The 21,069-nt window shown below is 50.4% G+C and overlaps 3 protein-coding genes across 7 annotated transcripts in view; 1 reads left to right on the top strand and 2 right to left on the bottom strand.

The window, feature by feature from the left end:
* Positions 1-380: 380 nt before the first annotated feature.
* fbxo10 (F-box protein 10) lies at positions 381-11,225 on the bottom strand. Of its 2 annotated transcripts, none has more exons than XM_064334475.1 (11): positions 10,241-11,225; positions 8,332-8,972; positions 7,069-7,920; positions 6,517-6,666; positions 5,662-5,798; positions 5,395-5,465; positions 4,442-4,594; positions 3,899-4,216; positions 2,607-2,917; positions 1,924-2,114; positions 381-1,072 (listed from the first exon to the last, which is right to left on the bottom strand). In XM_064334475.1, exons 2-11 carry the CDS (start codon positions 8,914-8,916, stop codon positions 898-900), a joined length of 2,943 nt encoding a protein of 980 aa, XP_064190545.1. In that variant the 5' UTR covers positions 8,917-8,972; positions 10,241-11,225; the 3' UTR covers positions 381-897. The 2 variants fall into 2 exon arrangements, with proteins under 2 accessions (XP_064190545.1, XP_064190544.1); XM_064334474.1 differs by having other exon boundaries at positions 8,332-8,931.
* Positions 11,226-11,378: 153 nt separating this feature from the next.
* On the bottom strand, positions 11,379-12,737 carry tomm5 (translocase of outer mitochondrial membrane 5 homolog (yeast)). Its single transcript, XM_064334486.1, has 2 exons — positions 12,502-12,737; positions 11,379-11,633 (listed from the first exon to the last, which is right to left on the bottom strand). Exons 1-2 carry the CDS (start codon positions 12,620-12,622, stop codon positions 11,599-11,601), a joined length of 156 nt encoding a protein of 51 aa, XP_064190556.1. The 5' UTR covers positions 12,623-12,737; the 3' UTR covers positions 11,379-11,598.
* LOC135254385 (FERM and PDZ domain-containing protein 1) overlaps positions 12,104-21,069 on the top strand; it is a 34,115-nt gene continuing 25,149 nt past the window's right edge. The window contains exon 1 of one of the 4 annotated variants that reach the window (XM_064334470.1): positions 12,104-12,488. The gene's annotated coding sequence lies outside the window, so the exon portion shown is untranslated. Of the gene's footprint in view, positions 12,489-14,000; positions 14,189-14,215; positions 14,258-18,524; positions 19,043-21,069 lie in introns of those variants that run through there. The other 3 variants (XM_064334468.1, XM_064334471.1, XM_064334469.1) reach the window with 3 other exon arrangements.

Below are 21,069 nucleotides of genomic sequence, written 5' to 3'. Positions count from 1 at the left end.
TGCCCAGGGTGATGCCCATGAGGGCAGGCTGCCTCTCTGAGCCCCAGGGGCCACATGTTCCTGCAGAGCCCGTCTGTGCTCTCATTACCATCAGCACATAAACTGCTCCGTGTTACTGATAATGGAGCAAATGTGTGATTTTTTTGACAGGGAAATTGCTTAAAACCTGAATCTGAATCATTTTTAATTGGTGGGAGGCTGGAATCCTTGCTCCACAGGGGCTTCTGGTAACGATGCCACTCCACCCTTTAGCACTGTGGTGAAAAGCTTTTCAGAAAAGAGTCAGTGATGAGACTCGTAATATCGTCTCAGGAATTCACCATTTCATACGTTTCACTGGGTGCAGCGAAGGTCAGCGATGGGCACTTCAAATGGTAAATGGACTGCATTTATATAGCACTTTTATCCAAAGCGCTTTACAATTGATGCCTCTCATTCGCCAGAGCAGTTAGGGGTTAGGTGTCTTGCTCAAGGACACTTCGACACACCCAGGGCGGGGTTTGAACCGGCAACCCTCCGACTGCCAGACAATCGGTCTTACCTCCTGAGCTAAGTCGCCCCAGTCGCCCTAAGTCCACTTCAGGAGAAAGACTCCATATGGAGAAGCGTTTAAAGATATCATATCTATGTCACAGACACCTGGGATGCAGTCATACAGAATGCTGGCAAATCTGTGATGTCACAGACGCTCAGAATGCTGATCACAGCTGTTTTGGTTCTGGAACATTGGGTTGGTCAGCCCCCTGTACTGCAGGGAGGGTCCATTCAGTCACACTCAGTCCCAGCAGCCTCCATGGTTGTACAGCAGCATGTTCCCCTCAGTGTTAGGATGCAGTTCTGAGAACTTTCAGCGCTGAGCACTCGGTGTGTCTGGAGAACCCAGGGGAGGGGAGGAGCTCACAGGATGGAGCAGAGGACGCTGCTGTTGTTATGGCAACCACTTTCCACCCTGGTGGTGATGCTGCCGCTCGTGGCGTGATGGGCGGGGGTGCCAGACAGGGCTGCGCTTGATTGGCCGTTCCGCTGCGGGCGTGGCAAGGGGTTCTCCAGGGCCCAGAGGGTGTCTGATTGGCTGAGAGGGAGTCGAACACAGCAGAATGAGTTAAGGAAACTCATTAAGGTAACACAACAAACCCCTGACACCGTAAAATCCCTCCTGCTCAAAGTGGGACTTAAATGTGTGGTATGTAAGTTTGGAGAAACAACCAGGAGAGAGCTGGATTTTTAAAGAAACGTTCCACAAACTCCTGCCCCCTCCCCTCAGCTCTCCCTCCAAAGACATTCATTATAACACACACACATTATAGCACACACACTTCCTGACATCGAAGTACTGGAGAGAGGACAGTAGGGAGAGTGCAGTGCATCATATCTCATTCATGCGTAGGAAACTCAATGCCATAGTCATAGCTATAGTTTTCATTTACAGCTGTGGGCTATAGCAAGTATGATAATGGAAAAAATGGCTGAGTTTGACGCAGTATTGATGGCTAGGTAGAGTCAGCGTTAGCTGGCTACAGTGACAAAGATTTTAAAAAACAGCAAGAAAGTTAGAGATACTGCACTACAACTGTATTTTGAATTCAATATTTTTGCTTAAGCATGTTTCACCCATTACGTTTGTTGTTCTGAAACAATTTTACATACCGCACCTTTAAGCCTGAAATGCTAATTATCAGGTTCCCAAGGTTTAAAAATATATGTGATTGAGGCTATTTTTAACACAGCTAAACAGTACTGTGAGTAGAGGTTTAGCAGCCTTATATTATCGTAAGGAACTGAAATTCCACAGTCCTGCCAGTTCAGGGGGCCAGATGAAGCTCTAAAGTGAAGTGTGTTGGTGTAAGTCGGTGCTACAGCCGGGCTGAGCCGGGCGGGTCCCGGTCGCTGTTCGCATGGCGCTGTTCGCATGGCGCTGCTTGCCTGGTCTTGGAGCAGCTGCGCAGGGTGTTGTTGAGCAGCAGACAGGCGCTGTTGGCGGGGTCGTGGTGGAGCAGCGGTTTGGTGCTGCCGGGCCGGCTCTGGAACAGCGTGTTCTCCTGCACCTGCCCCCTCACCTGCGCCAGCACGGCGATGCCGCTGCCACGCCCCGGCTGGACCCGGTTCCTCAGGACCTGCGGCAGGCCAGAGAGACCGCACGGCTCAATCCGCGACCCGCCCCGCCCTGCCCTCAACACAACCCAACCCGCCACGCCCGCACCCAGCCATGTCCCCAACCTGCCACGCCCCCAACCCACCGCAACCTGCCACGCCCACACCCAGCCGCACCCTCAACCTGCCACGCCCACACCCAGCCGCACCCCCACCCAGCTGCACCCACACCCCGCCACGCCCGCACCCAGCCATGTCCCCAACCTGCCACACCCCCAACCCACCGCAACCTGCCACGCCCACACCTAGCCGCGCCCCACCCCGCTGCGCCCCCACCCCGCTGCGCCCACACCCAGCCGCACCCCACCCTGCTGCGCCCCCACCCCGCTGCGCCCACACCCAGCCGCACCCCCACCCAGCCGCGCCCCCACCCCGCTGCGCCCCCACCCCGCTGCGCCCACACCCTGCTGCGCCCCCACCCCGCTGCGCCCACACCCCGTGCCGGCCTGGCTCACCTTGACGTCGGCGCTCTCCGCCAGCCGTATGCCGCTGCCCCGGTTCCCCACCATGTCGTTCTCCATGATCTGCCCGTCGCCACGCCAGCTGACGCCGTGGCCACCGTTGTCATAGACACCGTTGCCGCGCAGCTCCACCTGGCAGCCCATCTCCACGGCGACCCCGGCGCGGGCGTTGCCGCAGACGCAGTTGGCCAGCAGCCGGGTCAGCTGACCGCTCTGCAGCACGGAGACGCCGGCGCCCTTGTTGCCGTGCACGGCGTTTCCCGCCACGTTGAGCGCCTCGCTGGTCTTCACATACAGCCCCACCGCTGAGGGGGAGCGAGCCGAATTACACACCCCCCCAGAGCTGCCGAGTGAGGCTTCACCCATGCATACCCACGCACACGTGCCCACGCACCGGTGCCCACACATCCGTGCCCACAGACCCGTGCCCACGCACCGGTGCCCACACATCCGTGCCCACAGACCCGTGCCCACGCACCGGTGCCCACACATCCATACCCACACATCCGTGCCCACAGACCCGTGCCCACGCACCGGTGCCCACACACACGTGCCCACACACACGTGCCCACACATCCATACCCACACATCCGTGCCCACAGACCCGTGCCCACGCACCGGTGCCCACACATCCATACCCACACTCCCGTGCCCACAGACCCGTGCCCACGCACCGGTGCCCACACATCCGTGCCCACAGACCCGTGCCCACGCACCGGTGCCCACACATCCATACCCACACTCCCGTGCCCACGCACCGGTGCCCACACATACATACCCACACTCCCGTGCCCATGCACCGGTGCCCACACATCCATACCCACACATCCGTGCCCACAGACCCGTGCCCACGCACCGGTGCCCACACATCCATACCCACACTCCCGTGCCCACCCACCGGTGCCCACACATACATACCCACATACCCGTGCCCACGCACCGGTGCCCACACACCCGTGCCCACCGATCCATACCCACGCTCCAGTGCCCACGCTCCCAAGCCCAGACCCATGCCCACACTCCCGTGCCCACAGACCCATGCCCACACTCCCGTGCCCACGCTCCCATGCCCACACACTCATGACCACGCTCCCGTGCCCACAGACCCGTGCCCACGCTCCCATGCCCACACTCATGCCCACACTCCCATGCCCACACACTCATGCCCACGCTCCCATGCCCACACACTCATGCCCACGCTCCCGTGCCCACACCCTCATGCCCACACTCCCATGCCCACACACTCATGCCCACGCTCCCGTGCCCACACACTCATGCCCACGCACCTCCGTTGTGGGCGATGTAGTTGCCCTCCAGCAGCGCCACGCTGACGGGTCGGTGGGCGGAGTGCCGCTCGTCCTCGCTGTCCAGGTCGCTCTCCCACGCCAGCAGCTCGCCCTCCTCGTTGAAGTTGTCATGCCCCCCCGCTACGCCCCCTCCGTGGCCCAGCAGGTAGCCAGCCCCGGGCCCAGCCCCACCCCCCGCGTCTGCGGCGTCCTTGCAGCAGAACACCGCCACGCCGTACACGCAGTTGTGCGCGATGCGGTTACCCGAGAGCTGCGGCAGGCTGGAGGACATCACCCAAACGCCACAGCCGCCGTTACCTGCCCAGACCAAAGAGCCTGTCTGAACATTCCTCACTTTTCAGAACCTTTCAGTAACAGACAATATAATTTGTGATCGTAGGAATGTATCTGTTATCTATTCTAAGTCAGTGTTCTAGAACTCCACTGCTTTCAGTTACCAGTAGTGATTGTGACATCAGCATTAGAATGTTCAGTTACGAACACTCTAATCATATATTTGTGATCCGGGGCAAGGGTGCCTACAGTAGATGTGATTTCCCTCGATGAGTCCTCGGCCCCTTTCGCCCACCACCACACCGTCGGAGTAGCCATGACAGATGAAGTTGTTCCTCAGGACCGGGTCGCCTCCTCTCCTGATATCCACACCTCCCCACTGGTTCTCCCAAATCACATTCTCTGTGGGGTAGGAGGAGCAGGTATGACATTACTCAGTTCTGCCTTCCTCTAGGCTGACTGTTCATTTTTAAAAACCTTATTTCCAGAGATGACATATTTTAAACTATCATACACTTAAATTTTAGCTCAACTGTAAAATGATAATCTGTGATAATCTGCAAAGAACTAGGCCAAGCTGTTCAGTAGAGAGGATCAATAATGAAGAAGCTCAGATTTATGCTCTATAAAAGCAGTCTGGAACAATAAGCTGTGTACTGGAACAGTAAGATGTGTACTAGAACAGTAAGATGTGTACCAGAACAGGAAACTGTACTAGAACAGTAAGATGTGTACCAGACCAGTAAACTGTGTACTAGAACAGTAAGATGTGTACTAGAACAGTAAGATGTGTACCAGAACAGTAAACTGTGTACTAGAACAGTAAGATGTGTACTAGAACAGTAAGATGTGTACCAGAACAGTAAACTGTGTACTAGAACAGTAAGATGTGTACTAGAACAGTAAGATGTGTACCAGAACAGTAAACTGTGTACTAGAACAGTAAGATGTGTACCAGAACAGTAAACTGTGTACCAGAACAGTAAGCTGTGTACTAGAACAGTAAACTGTGTACCAGAACAGTAAACTGTGTACTAGAACAGTAAGATGTGTACCAGAACAGTAAAATGTGTACCAGAACAGTAAACTGTGTACCAGAACAATAAGCTGTGTACTGGCAGAATTCAGAAAGGGTTTGTGCAGCAGAGCTCGGCCTCACAGAGACCGTGCACAGTGAAGTGGCCACAGGAAGTGATGCGTACCAACAATCAGCCCCCGGCCGTTCTCATTCACGGCAACGCCTGCAGCCTGGCCCTGGAAGATGCGATTCCCGCTGAAAAACACATCGAAATGCGCCTGCCTTTAATCCCACCAGACAAGAAAACTATGTGCTGCTCTTCTTCTTTCCCTCATGGAAAGGTTCCCTGACAAGGCATTCACAAGCTGAGAGCACATGTGCAGTGTGTGACTGAAACAGGACGGCTTGAGCTCCTGGAAGCCCCATGACCAGCCTCCAGCCCTGCACACACCTCACCACAGGGTTTCCATTGTACAGGATGTAGATCCCTGCCTCCTTGTTGCCGTAGATCTGGTTGCTCCGGATGGAACCTTTCCCGTTTCCAAGGACAACAATTCCAGAACGCAGACCACTGTGTATTCTGTTACACTTCAGAGAGAAGAAAGCAAATCGTGAATCTGACAGTGACAAGAAAAAGCAGCCTTTCTTTCCAAATAAATTATTTTAAAATAAGCAGTGCAAGCTCAGTGTTCACAGAGACAGAGTTTCCACTGTAAACTATGGGGAAAGAATAGAATCCAGTCTAGTCCCTGTGATAAATTACACAATATATCCGTGCGGTCAATACTGGGCAAACTCTCCGGTCAGGTGCTTCAGCTCTTTTCTGAACCTGGACTAATCCTCCCCTCAGAGTCTGCCAGACAGTGAAGCAGATTTAACTGAGAGAGTCCAGATCCTTTTTCCCATTATGTATATTTACAGTCGCCTGCCGTCCTTTTTAATGCACTTGGCGTTTGTTTACCGGTGTGGTAGTTTTGTTTTGTTCAGACGGAGTATATATTGGCAGCGTAATTTGTTTCTGTTGCCAGGAGTCTGCAGCAGTCCACTGTTGCAGTGATTTTAGGGGCGTTACCAGGACGATGGGGTTAGTTGCAGAATTTAGGGGCGTTACCAGGACGATGGGGTTTGTTGAAGAATTTAGGGACGTTACCAGGACGATGGGGTTTGTTGCAGAATTTTGGGACGTTACTAGGACAAAGGGGTTGGCTGCAGAATTTTGAGACGTTACCAGAACGATGGGGTTGGCTGCAGAATTTCGGGACGTTACCAGGATGATGGGGTTGGGTGCAGAATTTCAGGACGTTACCAGGACGATGGGGTTGGCCCCCTTGCGGATGTCCAGCCCCGCCTCAGCGTTGGAGTGGATGTTGTTTTCGGCGATGAGGCCGGCTGCTGAGAGGCGCAGGAACACGCCCGACGCACGGCAGCCGCACACCTCGTTCCACAGCATGACGATCTGACGGGGAGGGGCGGAGTCAGAATGAGCAAACCACGGGACAGCGTGAGGCAGAGAGAGTGCGGTATGTATGATATCCACATTAAGCAAACCCAACCGTACTGGTGCAGGGATCAAGCAAACAAGCAAACTCAGAGCGGGGGGCAAACTCTCAGAGCAGGGGGAAAACTCACAGAGCAGGGGCAAACTCACAGACGGGGGGCAAACTACACAGAGCGGGGGGCAAACTCGCAGGCAGAGAGGGCAAACTCACAGAGCAGGGGGCAAACTCACAGAGCAGGGGGCAAACTCACAGAGCAGGGGCAAACTCACAGAGCAGGGGGCAAACTCACAGAGCAGGGGCAAACACACAGAGCAGGGGCAAACTCGCAGAGCAGCGGCAAACTCACAGAGCGGTGGTACCTTGGCGTTCTGGACGCAGCGGACGGCGTAGGTCAGGCCGCGGAACACGTTGCCCTCCATGCGGGCGTGGCCGTGGCTGCACACCAGCACGCCCCCCTTTCCGTCCCGGAACAGACAGCGGCGCACCAGGCACCCCAGGACCACCCGCGCCAGAGCCTGCGCCTCCCTGTCCTGCTCCAGCTCCTCCTGCAGGGTGCGCAGTTCGGGGGGGGCAGCGGGGGGGCTGTGCGGGGCACAGGACGAGCTGGGGAACTGCTCCAGAAGGTGAGAGAGACCATGGCCACTGTGAGAGAGTCTGTAGAGCGCCGGGTTGAAAGCAGCCTCTCCTTCCTCTTCCTCCTCCTCCTCCTCCTCCCCACTCGGCTCGCTCTCGCTGCAGCTGTCTCCAATCATGGTGCCCCCCCCAAAAGCGCCACCCCCCCGCCCCCTGCAGTGCCGCAGCGTCCGCTCTCCTCCCTTCCCCCACAGCTCCCCCAGGGTGATGCCCACCCCCGGGGGCCACAGGCCAGGGGGGGCGGGGGGACCGGGGGTACTGTGAGGGCCGTGGGGGAGGTGGGGGCTGTGGGGGCGGTCCCCGGTGGGGGCGGGGGCGGGGGACGACCTGGCCAAGGCCGCCAGGTGTCTGCAGGCCCAGTTGCGGTCGGAGGTGGGCGGGCCCTCCACGGTGACGGACGCTCCGTCGCTGCCAGAGAAGTCGCAGCTGTCCAGCAGGCTGAGGGCCACGCCCTGGAAGTGGGCCCGGCTGCCTGGCCCGAAGGAGCAGAAGCGCGCCTGGCAGGTCCCGGGACCTCGCACCTGCAGCTGGCCCCCCTCCACGTTACAGTTATCAAGCTGCACGTGTCCCGAGCTCGTCTGGGGGGGGGACACGAAACAGAGAAGTGAGCCACAGCCAGTCACAGTCAGAGCCCCCCCAGCAGAGGAGCCTGTTTCTCTGCTGCCTCCTCGGCACGCGCAGGGTCCTCCCCCTACTCCAGGGAACAGCCACACAAACACGACGCCTCAGCTTAAGCACACACACGTCACTCTGAGTATGAGCCGCAATCACACACTGCTGATGCTCCCAGAACTTTCTCCTCCGCACAGTGAAATGTCCCGTGTTAATTCAACTCTAACAGAGTACATATGAGTTAAGTTGGGACCATATGTACTCCCTAAGAGTTTATTTAACACTGAGCACTTCACTGTGTATTATAAACAGACGCTTTGGTGCGTAAATCACATGACGGGTACATAAAGCTGTTTGCCCTACGCTCAGGCACACACCTTGTAGACCACAGGAGAGAACCAGGCTGGCATGAGGACCAGGTTGCAGAGCCTGGCGGTGGGGCACTGCTGGTCCATGCAGGCCAGCAGGGTGACCTCCCCCAGCTTCCCCTTGCCCACGATCTCCACGGGCACCCTCAGGATCACCTCTGCCTGCTCCTCGTACACCCCGGGGTGCAGCACCACCCTGTCGTAGGGTCCCGCCGCGGACAGCGCCCCCCGGAGGGTCTCGTGCTCGCGCCCGGGGCCCGCGTGCCAGGCCCGGCGGCTCTGCCGGCGGCGGAACAGGTAGAGGCAGCTGGAGGAGCCGGGCTCGGGGCCGTGCCGGGTCCAGGTGCGGCTGGCCACCGTGTGTTGCCGCAGCGCCTCCCTCCAGGACGCCGGCTCCAGCTGCGGCCGGTTGGGCCAGTTGGGGTGGCGGCACGCGGGGCAGCCCAGGCACAGCTGGCGCCAGCGGGTCTTGTCCAGGCTCAGGATGAGCTCGCGCCACGCCTGGCACACCAAGCTGCAGCGGCCCAGGTCCGGCAGCGCCAGGTAGGCCAGGATCAGCCGCCACACCTCCACCGGCAGGCTGCCCACCTCCATGGCCTCCGTTCCAGCCTGGACGCAGAGCACAGAGTCAGCGAGAGCCTGGAGGAACCCTGGCCAGGTTTAAAAACAGGGACTGTGAACAGGATTAATACCTTCAACAGCATCCTGGGGAAAACACCCTGCTTGCGGGTAAGTCTGCTCCCATTTTCATCGCTAAGTTAAAACCCCTCCGTCCCTTACACACGTTTGCGGCCGCGTGCTCTGTCTCGCGGCGCTGAATGCGCATTGTGCCCTAATGTGTTGTTGTGCATCTCTGCGGAACCGCAGGCCAGGGAGCCGCAGCGCGTGAACCGATGCGCGTGAACCGATGGAAACTCCTGTCGTGATGAGCGCCCGTCTGACTCCAGGTCAATTTACGAAGCGCCCTAATGAATCTAACAAAGACTATGGAGACCGCTGTCCCATGTGAGAACTGCACTGTGTAGCTACTGCAAAAACTGCACCTATATAACTTCACCTACCTAGTTTTGCAAATCCACCTCAGCGTGTGACCTTATTCACTGAAATAATCAGTTCATTTCAGACAGAACAAGAGAATTGTATATTTCTTTAGCAATTCAAAGCTGAAAACTGGAGCATAACCACTAGTGCAAACTTAATAGAGCAAGCAACGGTTAATGATTAGCTAGTGTGCATTGAGCGACGTTAACCGCTGGTTATATACGATGGTCAACATCATTATGATAAAGTGTAAAATTTTTCTTTTTCTTTGATGTTACGTTCAGCAGCAATGGGGGAAATGGCCTAAATGCCATCCTCATTAAAAGCAGCCTAAATTGGGTAATTCCGTAAACGAGATCACGCATGAATCGGCCAAATGAGAATTCTGCCAATACTCACTGTCCAACACCAAGGGCAGAATGAGTGACACGAGTAGCCACAGGGAAACAAACGTATCAATGGCATGTTAGATGTTGGACAACGCGATTAAATGGGGGCAAACTGCTGGAAAGGGGTAACAAGGGGAACTTTAAATCTGGCCTAAAACAACATGTGTTCACCTAAGTATTACAAATAATGTATACATTCAGCTACTGTCGATTTCTTAAATCAAGCCAGTAATTGCCAGATACCACAAAAATGCAGGCATTATAACGTCGCGATTGTGTTGAGTGTGTCGCGATTCTAAAATGTGGTAGCCTAGGCGAAATAGCTTAGATGCACCCAACTTTGTTTCAGAAACCTTGGATGTGCGTACGATTGGATTTCCGCTATAGACGACCGCTAAGCGCCTCGCATTCTTCACTCCGAGAAGAACGGGGTTAATGCATGATGGATTTCGTATAATACCACACGTTAAAATAAATATGTAACTTACCGTTCCTATTTCAGCTGAACAAAGGCACGTAGTAGGTTATTGCCCGATCCCAGTCCTTTCTTCGGAATCAAAACAGAGCAATATCCAGACAGCAACGCGTAAATGGAAAAGCATCGGACGACGTTTTTGTAGCCCTATCCTTTACGACAAGGCGTAGAGACTGGGGTGTGCTTGCTTAGAAGAGTTGTAAGGGGGTGGGGGATTCAAGTTGGACTACACAGGACGTGCTCTTTCAGAGTGGAGAATAGTAGCCGTGTCTGTCTCGCGGTACAGTAGCGGATGTTTTGTTCACTGGTTTTCCAGTTAACAACAAATGAGATCCGCTGATATTGTGTCGGTCAGGAATCTCCACTGATGCCTAGTTTCTTGTTCTTGCGCAGCCGTTGCAGTCCTTTGTTTTAGAGGACCGCTAAATCGACACTGTTCTTGCTATTTATTGATTTGTAATCAACAGAAAGCATTTACCGTAGGGAACTAACGCGGATTCACATCATTGGCGTCGTTAACCTTTAGTGAGAGGCTGCGAGTCTGTAACCAATTACGTCAGTCCAATCTCACGTCGTTCTCCCGATCAAGGCCTTGGCAACTGCCAGCGCCACAAATAATTGAGAAGACCGGATAAAGGAGTACGTTAGTACACAACCTGACCTGCCAAGCGGACAGTCCACTGCGTCTACGGGTAAAAACGGGGAGTTTTTAATGTTTTATTCTAGGTCGAGTGCCCCCACCCACCCCGAAATAATAATTTAATGACGTTGCAATCAAATGGTTTAAGTTGAGCAATCTCGTATAACAATACATTTCAACAATTCAAATTTTAAATGTCATTTAGAATTATTATAAAATCACATTAATGTAAATATTTCATAATCAATTTCCCTGTATATACTCTATATATTATATACATCATAATGTCTACATTTTGCCACAGGTGACAAAGCTGAAACTAGGCAAGACCCTTGAATAGTTAACACTGCTTTCGAGCAAAACATCTTTCTGTTTAACTGATGAACAAAGCACCCCATAGCAATAAATCTGGGACACCTGTTCCTCTCCTAAACTACATGTACCCTTTAACGTTTTATAGCTGATAGAACTGGAATTCTGAGCCGGTTTGCGATAATGAATCACACCAAAATACGTTCATTAGCTTGTGTTTAATATAATAAAAAAGGCAAAACAAACATATTAGGCTACTGTACACCACATAGTTCACTGGAAGCTGCTTTTATCTTAAACGCGTCTGCTGGTCAGACTTCTGAATTTCTGGATCAGTGATGCTTTTGAAATCTCCAGCTTCCGGTTCCTGATCGTCTCCCAGGAATTGGGGGCGTAGGGGCTTGGGGGTTGTGTCCACTTCATATGCTGTCCAGCTTCTTAAGAACGTAAGGTGCTACAAGGACAAGTAGAAACAATGTCATCCAGACATGCCGTATCTTACCCCTACAAAATAAAAATCTGTTATCTGTATATAATAATAATAATAATTAATCACTACTGTTATAATGATACTGGGAAATGTATTATGTTTCATTATGCACAGTCCCTCATGGGTGCATTTCTGTCTGCGCAATAATCAGGATGTTTCAGCCACTACACGCAATAAGATAAATGAGGATGCTGGACATTTAGTCTTATTGGTCACGTCAGCTTGTTACACCATCTACGGTTTTTTACGCAAACTTGGTATCATAAATTATATTTTATATTTCAAGATAACAATAACCATTTTATACGTGTGCTGTTGCACTTATACTTAACTGGAATAGCCAAACTGCTAGTCTTAGATGTTTTTTTCTGCTCCCTACGTTTCCGTTTTTGTAAAGAAGGGCAATTTATTGGCCCCGATGTAAGACTTCTGCGCTCCTCGTGAAAACGTTTTGGGAAATATAACTGCAATGTCACAACAGCCTCTCGGGTAGCTGGTTATTCATTTCTAGTCGTGAGTAGCTTAGCGTGGCGACATTCCAAAATACTGTGTTAAGATACGTTGTCGGTAGACCCAGATAAGTAACCGCAGCTGCACAATGTAGTTACAGCCACCTATCCCGTCGGTTTAATATGAGTCAGGACCTTATTCTGACTAGCAAACGATAGTTGTAGCTATGTAGCTACAACGCGACACCTCGGCACACCCTTCAGACATTAGCTCACACTAAACCGTGCGTTAAAAACCCGTGACCGCTGGAACAGTCGGAACAACAGAATCGATGCAGCCGGCTAATGTGGTCTGAAATTAGCCATCCAGGTAGGATACCTACTGACTCTGAGAAGGGCAACATAAATTAAAAAGTTCCGCAGCGATGAGATCACGTCTTCTCGCATCTTTCGCTTCATCTCCTCTGGGTCCATTTTGGGGCCCAATCCTTCAATCTTTAACATCTCTGAATTGGAGCTGAAAGTATATTTTTATAACACGAAATTCGAATGTTAAGCGTTTCTTCTGACAGCGTGGGAGCTTGTGACCTTTTCTCCGACTCCGGAAGTAGAAGATTTTACACTGTACGGAATGTCATGATGGACAAAATTGTGTATTCGGCAAAACTCGAAAGTATGCGTTCTTTTCTCAACGATGCATGAATGAAAAGACATTCTTCATTCGGAATGGATTTCCTAAATTCATTTTAAATATTCATATTTAAGAATAAAGAAACAATTAATAGCAAGATAGCTTGGAATGCTCTACTTTCGGCACCCGGAGAGGAGGGCACCCCTTTCCCTCTGTAAACTGCAAAAAAAAATAGTTTTGGCGTCACAGAAAATTTCTCAGGACACCCTTACAATTCAAGCGGTGTATTTCCTTCTTTCCACCCTGATGCATGCAGAGGTGTCAGGGAATCATCCAAACCAGAAACCAGACCGGATTCCTGAGCCCCTGGCATTCACCTTAACGCATGAAGTGCCAATCCACTATGCGCAGATAAAATTATTTTCATCAGAACGCTTCCAAAGCTACTGTGTAGGAGGTGAGGGCTTTTTTTTAATAGATTATCTAAAAATGTTACTTACAACATTACCCTGAATGCCATAAATGATTAATCTCATTTACATTGTGCATTTCATGATATCAAAGCACTTTGCAGTGAAGCGGAGAGGCCCATCTCAACTCATTTAAAGATGCTTATTTAAAGTGCAGAAATGATATCACAGTGATGTTTTTATGACCTTTACCATATCCCTCAAATATCCATTATCTTACCATAAATAAGGTTCCTACACACGTACGAAAATCTCCAAGACATGTGTTTTTAAATGAACAGCCATAAAGAACACTTTTTTCCATGTTTTGTACTTTATATCAAATTACAGGGATCTAAGCCGTTAGCTGCCGACTTGACTCAAGGAATAGGAGAATATTTGTTTTGACGCTGTAAATGCTTAGCATCTGCGCGTGCAGTACACTAGCCCTCAATTTAACCGGGTGGCTGGCATAGTACGGCGCCCGCGACAAAAGTTACGGGGCGTTACCCGAGTATGCCAGCAGGTGGCGACATTGACCTACCCATTTATTCGCCGATTCACTGTAAGGGAGGATTGTTCAGTATTTTTATTGCGTAAATGTTTATTTATGTTGTCGTCCGTTTTAAAAAAAAAAATTTTTTACAATATGTATTAGGTGTGTTAATTCAACAAGACTGGACAAATTGTTTACTTATAAAGAGGAAGTGAAAGAAAAAGAGGGGGAGATAACGAGAAATTGAGAAAGAGAAATTGTCAAGGATGAGGAAAGAGAGAGGGTGAGATGCCCGTAAGTCCGTCTAAGAGGGAGGGGGGCGAGGAGAGAGAGGCAGGCTGAGCTTAGTAGAGATTAGAGACGCTAAAGAGGAAGATTTTACTGACAGCACCCTTGGACTAGAGGTACATTTGAGATTTTCCAATAATCTCTCCATCTATTTCACCATCATACTTGGATTGCGAATAACAGCGTCCTTCGATAGACTGCACGAGGTGAGTTCTGCATTTCTGTGCTTATTAATGTCAGCCGAACTTTCCCCTGCGTGCGCGATTCAAAGCCAGGTAGGACAGCGCACCCTCCATCAAATTTGGGAACTGGCAGTTTACAGCCAAATATCGGCGGAGACGGAGGCTTTTCGATCTTGTGGGTTGTTTATATATCTTGATCCCGACTGAAGATTAACTTCCAAAACAAATTAGGGCAATCAGAAGAAGACAGACATGATACATTCAATTGATTATGTATTTTTATTAGAGTTTATTTTTGCATCACCAGATATAAAGCTATAATTTAATGTATAGCTAAATTCCAGACGTGGCATATCTACACACAAATAAATAACATTTCACCTGTAAGGTGTAATAAATCAGTACGCCTAGCAGTCTTAGTTTGATGCTGCGTTCTGTTTATATTGGTCGGAACATTTGGCAACGAATTAGCTACACGAATTGGCTGCAACTAAAATGAACACACTCATAATGAAATTGTCTATCACATGACGTTATACTTTGAATAGTTTCCTATCATTAGGATTGCGTAGTGGATATTTGGCAAATCGTTCATTACAATAAATGCATGAATGTAGGACGTAGCAGGACAACCACATTAAATTGTGCGCTTCAGCTCACGCGCCGTTGGCTTCGCCAAATTGCGTCTCACCACATGGCCCGAATTAGGCCCTTTATAATTCATATTGTAGGGCAGTTTTTTGGTTGATTGATAATAACATGTTGCAGAGACGCGGTCCGCTTGCACATTTACTATTAGATCGATGTGGAATAACTGTTGGATGTACAAACAAGCCTGCTTACGGCACGTGAAGTGGGGAAGCAAGCGATCTCTCAGTCTGATGTAGTGCGCATTCTTCTTCAGATTCGCCCTTTTAAACTATTGTATTTCATAGCCCACAAGCAATCTGTTCATACATTATGAAATACAATACTTCCATAACAATTACATAGCAATGTTCTGATTATATTACAAAAACAAAGATGGCAATTAGAAAAAAATGCACCGCAATAATCAGCGATAACAATCACATAAAAAAAATCTTTTTATAATTACTCTGGGCGTGCATGCATCCATTAGCATACACTCAGAGACAGACAATGAGGGCTTTGCATGATCCCTATGGGTGAGTACGCCTTGCTGCTCTAAAGTAGTGCTTAAGCCGTGGTGCCTGGGGCTTTGTGGGAAGCGTTCTGCCCACGCTGGGGTCTGTTTACTGGCTGTTGGGGAATGGCGTGGCACGAGACTGTGCTGCCTTCAGTCAGACCTTCATCAGCATCTGCACACAAACAAGCACAGTCCAGGACTGAATCTTTCATTTGCATTTGCAGTGATGATCCAGGTAAGCAAAACAGGGAAGGTATGACAGGGGAAAAACACAAAGTGGACAGGTTTACAGGAGCATGCTGTATGTGTGTTAGACAGACAGGTTTACAGGTGTGTGTGTTAGACAGACAGGTTTACAGGTATGTGTGTTAGACAGACAGGTTTACAGGTGTGTGTGTGTTAGACAGACAGGTTTACAGGTGTGTGTGTGTGTGTGTGTTAGACAGACAGGTTTACAGGTGTGTGGGTTCGACGGACAGGTTTCTTAGTGCATGTTGTCCTGAGCCTGCAAAATCATAGCTGTGGCCCTTCTAATACTCTCAATGTTTTTATTGGTGTATTTAGCTGTGGCCCTTCTAATACTCTCAATGTTTTTATTGGTGTATTTAGCTGATTAAAAATGTAAAAATCTGTGGACCCGATTATGTTCCCATTATCTGTGTAGTGAGTGCCCTGCTTTGATAAACCTGGGAGAGTAACATCTGAAAATACAAGGAATTTGATAATGTGTAAAACAAAATATGTACCTTGAACTGTGCTTTCCATGTGCACCAGGAACCCTAACCTAATCTGTGTAGGAAACCACCCTGACCTCTGACCTCTGTGTGTCTGCTGCAGGCACATGCTTCTCCTCAGGGAGCGTGTGAATGCAGATCCATGCTGCTGCTCAGCTGGAGGATGCCCCTGTAATGGCTCTGCGTGAGCACGCTGAGGTCACTCATTCACCCAGCATCACTCATTCACTCATTATCACTCATTCACCCAGAGTCACTCATTCACCCAGCATCACTCATTCACCCAGCATCACTCATTCACCCAGCATCACTCATTCACCCATTATCACTCATTCACCCAGTCACTCATTCACCCAGCATCACTCATTCACCCATTATCACTCATTCACCCAGAGTCACTCATTCACCCATTATCACTCATTCACCCAGAGTCACTCATTCACCCAGCATCACTCATTCACCCAGTCACTCATTCACCCAGCGCTGAATGTCATGGCTGCTTATTCATGTGACACTTATGCAAGGATGATGTGTGTTAGCTTTATCACTCATTTACTAGTTATGAAAGGATGATGTGTGTCAGTTTATCTTTATCACTCATTTACCAGTTATGAAAGGATGATGTGTGTCAGTTTATCTTTATCACTCATTTACCAGTTATGAAAGGATGATGTGTGTCAGTTTATCTTTATCACTCATTTACCAGTTACGAAAGGATGATGTGTGTCAGTTTATCTTTATCACTCATTTACCAGTTACGAAAGGATGATGTGTGTCAGTTTATCTTTATCACTCAGTGCAGTGGGAGGATTCACCAAACAAACGTAACACCTCGGTACCAGATGGGCTTGATTCGGCATGTGGGATGTTAGTGTGTGACATCAGCACTGACCCAAACTCTGCCCGGCTATTTGGGTGATACTACAGTCAACACATTTGCACAGCTTCCTTTGTGGTTATTAAGAAAGGGGGGAGGTGTTATTGGTTGCTTATTGTAAAGTTGCTTACGCTAACAACAGCACCCATTAGGAATTATCCGGTGCATCCTGAAGTCTGCTTTTGTCATCTGAAAACATGCAGACGCAGCAGAGTGCGGTCTGCTTCGTGCCTCTGGGTTGTGTGACATGCAGACACAGCAGAGTGCGGTCTGCTTCGTGCCTCTGGGTTGTGTGACATGCAGACACAGCAGAGTGCGGTCTGCTTCGTGCCTCTGGGTTGTGTGACATGCAGACACAGCAGAGTGCGGTCTGCTCCGTGCCTCTGGGTTGTGTGACATGCAGACACAGCAGAGTGCGGTCTGCTCCGTGCCTCTGGGTTGTGTGACATGCAGACACAGCAGAGTGCGGTCTGCTTCGTGCCTCTGGGTTGTGTGACATGCAGACACAGCAGAGTGCGGTCTGCTTCGTGCCTCCTGGTTGTGTGACATGCAGACACAGCAGAGTGCGGTCTGCTTCGTGCCTCTGGGTTGTGTGACATGCAGACACAGCAGAGTGCGGTCTGCTTCGTGCCTTTGGGTTGTGTGACATGCAGACACAGCAGAGTGCGGTCTGCTTCGTGCCTTTGGGTTGTGTGACATGCAGACACAGCAGAGTGCGGTCTGCTTCGTGCCTCTGGGTTGTGTGACATGCAGACACAGCAGAGTGCGGTCTGCTTCGTGCCTCTGGGTTGTGTGACATGCAGACACAGCAGAGTGCGGTCTGCTTCGTGCCTCTGGGTTGTGTGACATGCAGACGCAGCAGAGTGCGGTCTGCTTCGTGCCTCTGGGTTGTGTGACATGCAGACGCAGCAGAGTGCGGTCTGCTTCGTGCCTCTGGGTTGTGTGACATGCAGACGCAGCAGAGTGCGGTCTGCTTCGTGCCTCTGGGTTGTGTGACATGCAGACACAGCAGAGTGCGGTCTGCTCCGTGCCTCTGGGTTGTGTGACATGCAGACACAGCAGAGTGCGGTCTGCTTCGTGCCTCTGGGTTGTGTGACATGCAGACACAGCAGAGTGCGGTCTGCTTCGTGCCTCTGGGTTGTGTGACATGCAGACACAGCAGAGTGCGGTCTGCTTCGTGCCTCTGGGTTGTGTGACATGCAGACACAGCAGAGTGCGGTCTGCTTCATGCCTCTGGGTTGTGTGGATAGCGCGTGTGATTTGGGCCGTTCTGTGAAGCGCCTCTCTGGAGACGCCGTAGCCGCGTCCAGCAGGGGAACGAGCCGAATAGCAGACAGTCCCGCTCATCATCACTCATTTATGCCGTTATTTTAGGAAGGTTTTACATTTTTCATGCAGTGCAGCTGTGAGGGAGCCTAAATATCCCCTCTTGGATGTTTCTCCTCCCTGTTTACTGTTAAATACATTATTCTGAAGTGCCTCCCTCAGAATCAAAAATATATTCGAATATTTTTTTGGGGGGTGGGGGGTAGGGGTGAGGGTGGACTTGAGGTTTTCCGCTAAGCTGACGCTATTCCCAATACACTGACGGCCTCTAACGGCTGTTAACGGTGACTTTACTGCAGTGATAACGCGGCTTCTCAGTAATGCGATTGTTGCGGTGATGATTTCATCCCATATTTATGGCGAGAAAGTGCGTTTTTGTTTTTTTTAATAAATAAAAATCTCGACTTCTGCTTTGTAGTGGGATGAATTTGGTTTTGAGAATTCACTGGGAATGTTACATTCAGCACCCAGAGGGCAGTTTCAGGTGTATTTGGCATCAGCGGGGCTCTACGATGAATCACAAAAGTGTACGCCACTGCGTGCTTGCTGTTTTTTATATTGACTGGTGGACTGATGCTTTGCATATGATTGACTATTATTAACAATTATGGACTATTATTAATTTCCGTGGGAAAGGTGATGAAGTATAAAAGTCACTTGTATCGCAAGTAGGTTGTAATTAAGGGGGCTTGCGCAGGGATTGCCGTGTGACGTAAGCAAGCAGGTTTACAATTGATATCACCTGTGCGCGAGCGTTTTTGAGAATGGAAGAGACGCCATGAAGGGTTGTCCTGGTACGTGAATGCGAAGCATTTGATTAGTTGATTTTACGGCCATAACTATGCCTACGGCTGATAAATTCTCGTATTCCGGTCTCTTCCCTCGGAACGCGCGGGTGTTCATGTGTATTATGATGCGCAATACTTTTATGTAATCTGTACTTATTGTCTTGTTTGGTGTGACCGTCTATTCCCTGTTTTAATGAGCTTCCGAATTTCAACTTTGCGGGTCCTCCACTGAGTGCTATAACACGTGTGTTGATTTAGCTTGTGTGTTGTACTGGTGTAGAATAGAGCTACCTGGTATATCGTGTCATTTCGCTTTCTCACAGTTCCACAAATTTACAGTGCCTGTTTGAATTCCCCAGTGTAAATCTGTAAGTTCTGTTATGTTTGATGCTAAATTTTACAGTGTTTAGCGCAACCACCGCAACATGGCGACTGGAGTTTGAGCCTCGCCAGGTCATTAGCCGATACTGTATTGCTGTAGCTTAAGTGTTTTGAAGATCACTATATGAATTTTTTTAGATTCTTACAATATCTGATGAGATTTAGTTATATTAAATAAATTTGGGTTGATACTGATCCCATGGCAGGCAGTATATGCCCTGCCAGTAGCCTAGAAAATACTGTAAGTCAGTGGAACAGTTTGATAAAGCTGGTTTTATTGGCCAATGGTGAGATGGTTTGTTCTGTAACTCTATATTGATGGTGTTGTGGCTACATATTAACACTTGAGTGCTAATATCTCTGTAGTTGATTAACGTGTTCGTCAGTGAACATGTAAGCTCCCTTGCCCAACACGGAGGCGGGGCACTGAGCGGCGCACAGCGAGGCGGCATAGAGGCGGCAACGGAGGCGGCACTTGAGGCGGTAGGATGGGGCCACGGAGGGACATCGGCGGCGGGTATACGGAGAGGCTACGGAGGCGGCACACGAGCGGGGCACTTGGCGGCACCGGAGGTGGCACAGGCGGTAACGGAGGCGGGGCATAGAGAGGTGGGGCACACGGAGGCGGGGCATACGGAGGCGGGGCATACGGAGGCGGGGCACACGGAGGCGGGGCTTGCTCAGGCCTTTATTTTGGTGACCTTGGTGAGTTTGAGGTCATCTGGCCCACCTCCCCTTCCCAGAGTGCATTGTGAGACACTTAACATTTCCGGAGCCAAGTGGAGAAGCTGATTGGATTCTGCTTATTCAGAAAGGGAGGACTTCAGACTCTCACAGCCATTCTACACACACACTCTCACACACACACGCACACACACTCTGTTATGGGTCTATTTTACACTGTTCTGTGTTCTTTTTTCCATAACCCCTCCCTTCCACTCATCCATCCTCTCCCTCACTCAATTTTCTACATTTCCTCCCTCTTCCTTTCTCCATTTCTGCATCCTGCTCTTCTCCCACACCTCCGTCCCTTCCTCATTCCCTCCCTCCCTCGCTCCTGGGCTGGGAGTTGGCAGGGATATCCGGAAGCAGTCTGTGGAATGGCTGCATTATGGGGATGCATTATTGATTGGCTCTGCTCTCTGTGGGTTCAGCCTGCCCGAATTGGCTGCCAGCGTGTCTGGGCACGGTGGGGGGGGGCTTGGTGAATGAATCCCTTGATGCCCCAGGGCGATACGGGACGGGGTGCAGTGGACACCCCGATGGGGTCAGCCCATGTCCCCCGCCCGCCCCCTTCATTGTGGAGAGAGCGCTGTGTATTCCGCCTGCTTGCTGTGCCTTTGGGACGTGGGCCAGACTCAGGAAAGCATTCTTAGTGCTGTGGGTGTCCACGCCCTGCTGAAGTACATGCATCCTCACTGAATTAATAATACATTACACAGCCGATCGCTCCTGCTGAACACAGCTATGCTGGATCAGACCGCCCCTTCAGGAAGCACAGGAGCCACTGTGCAGAATGTCCTGCAGAAAATCAGCTCAAGAACACAAATGACTGACATCTTTAGTATTGTGGGTTGTGTTATACTAGGTGTCCACCCCTTGATCCTGACTGTTAAGTTTGTGTGTCCATTTACAAGGTTTATAACATAACT

The sequence above is a fragment of the Anguilla rostrata genome, chromosome 5 (genome assembly GCF_018555375.3).
Source record: "Anguilla rostrata isolate EN2019 chromosome 5, ASM1855537v3, whole genome shotgun sequence".
Lineage (NCBI taxonomy): Eukaryota > Metazoa > Chordata > Actinopteri > Anguilliformes > Anguillidae > Anguilla > Anguilla rostrata.
The sequence above is the reverse complement of the archived record's forward strand: the minus strand, read 5'-3'. Positions and strand labels throughout refer to the sequence as shown.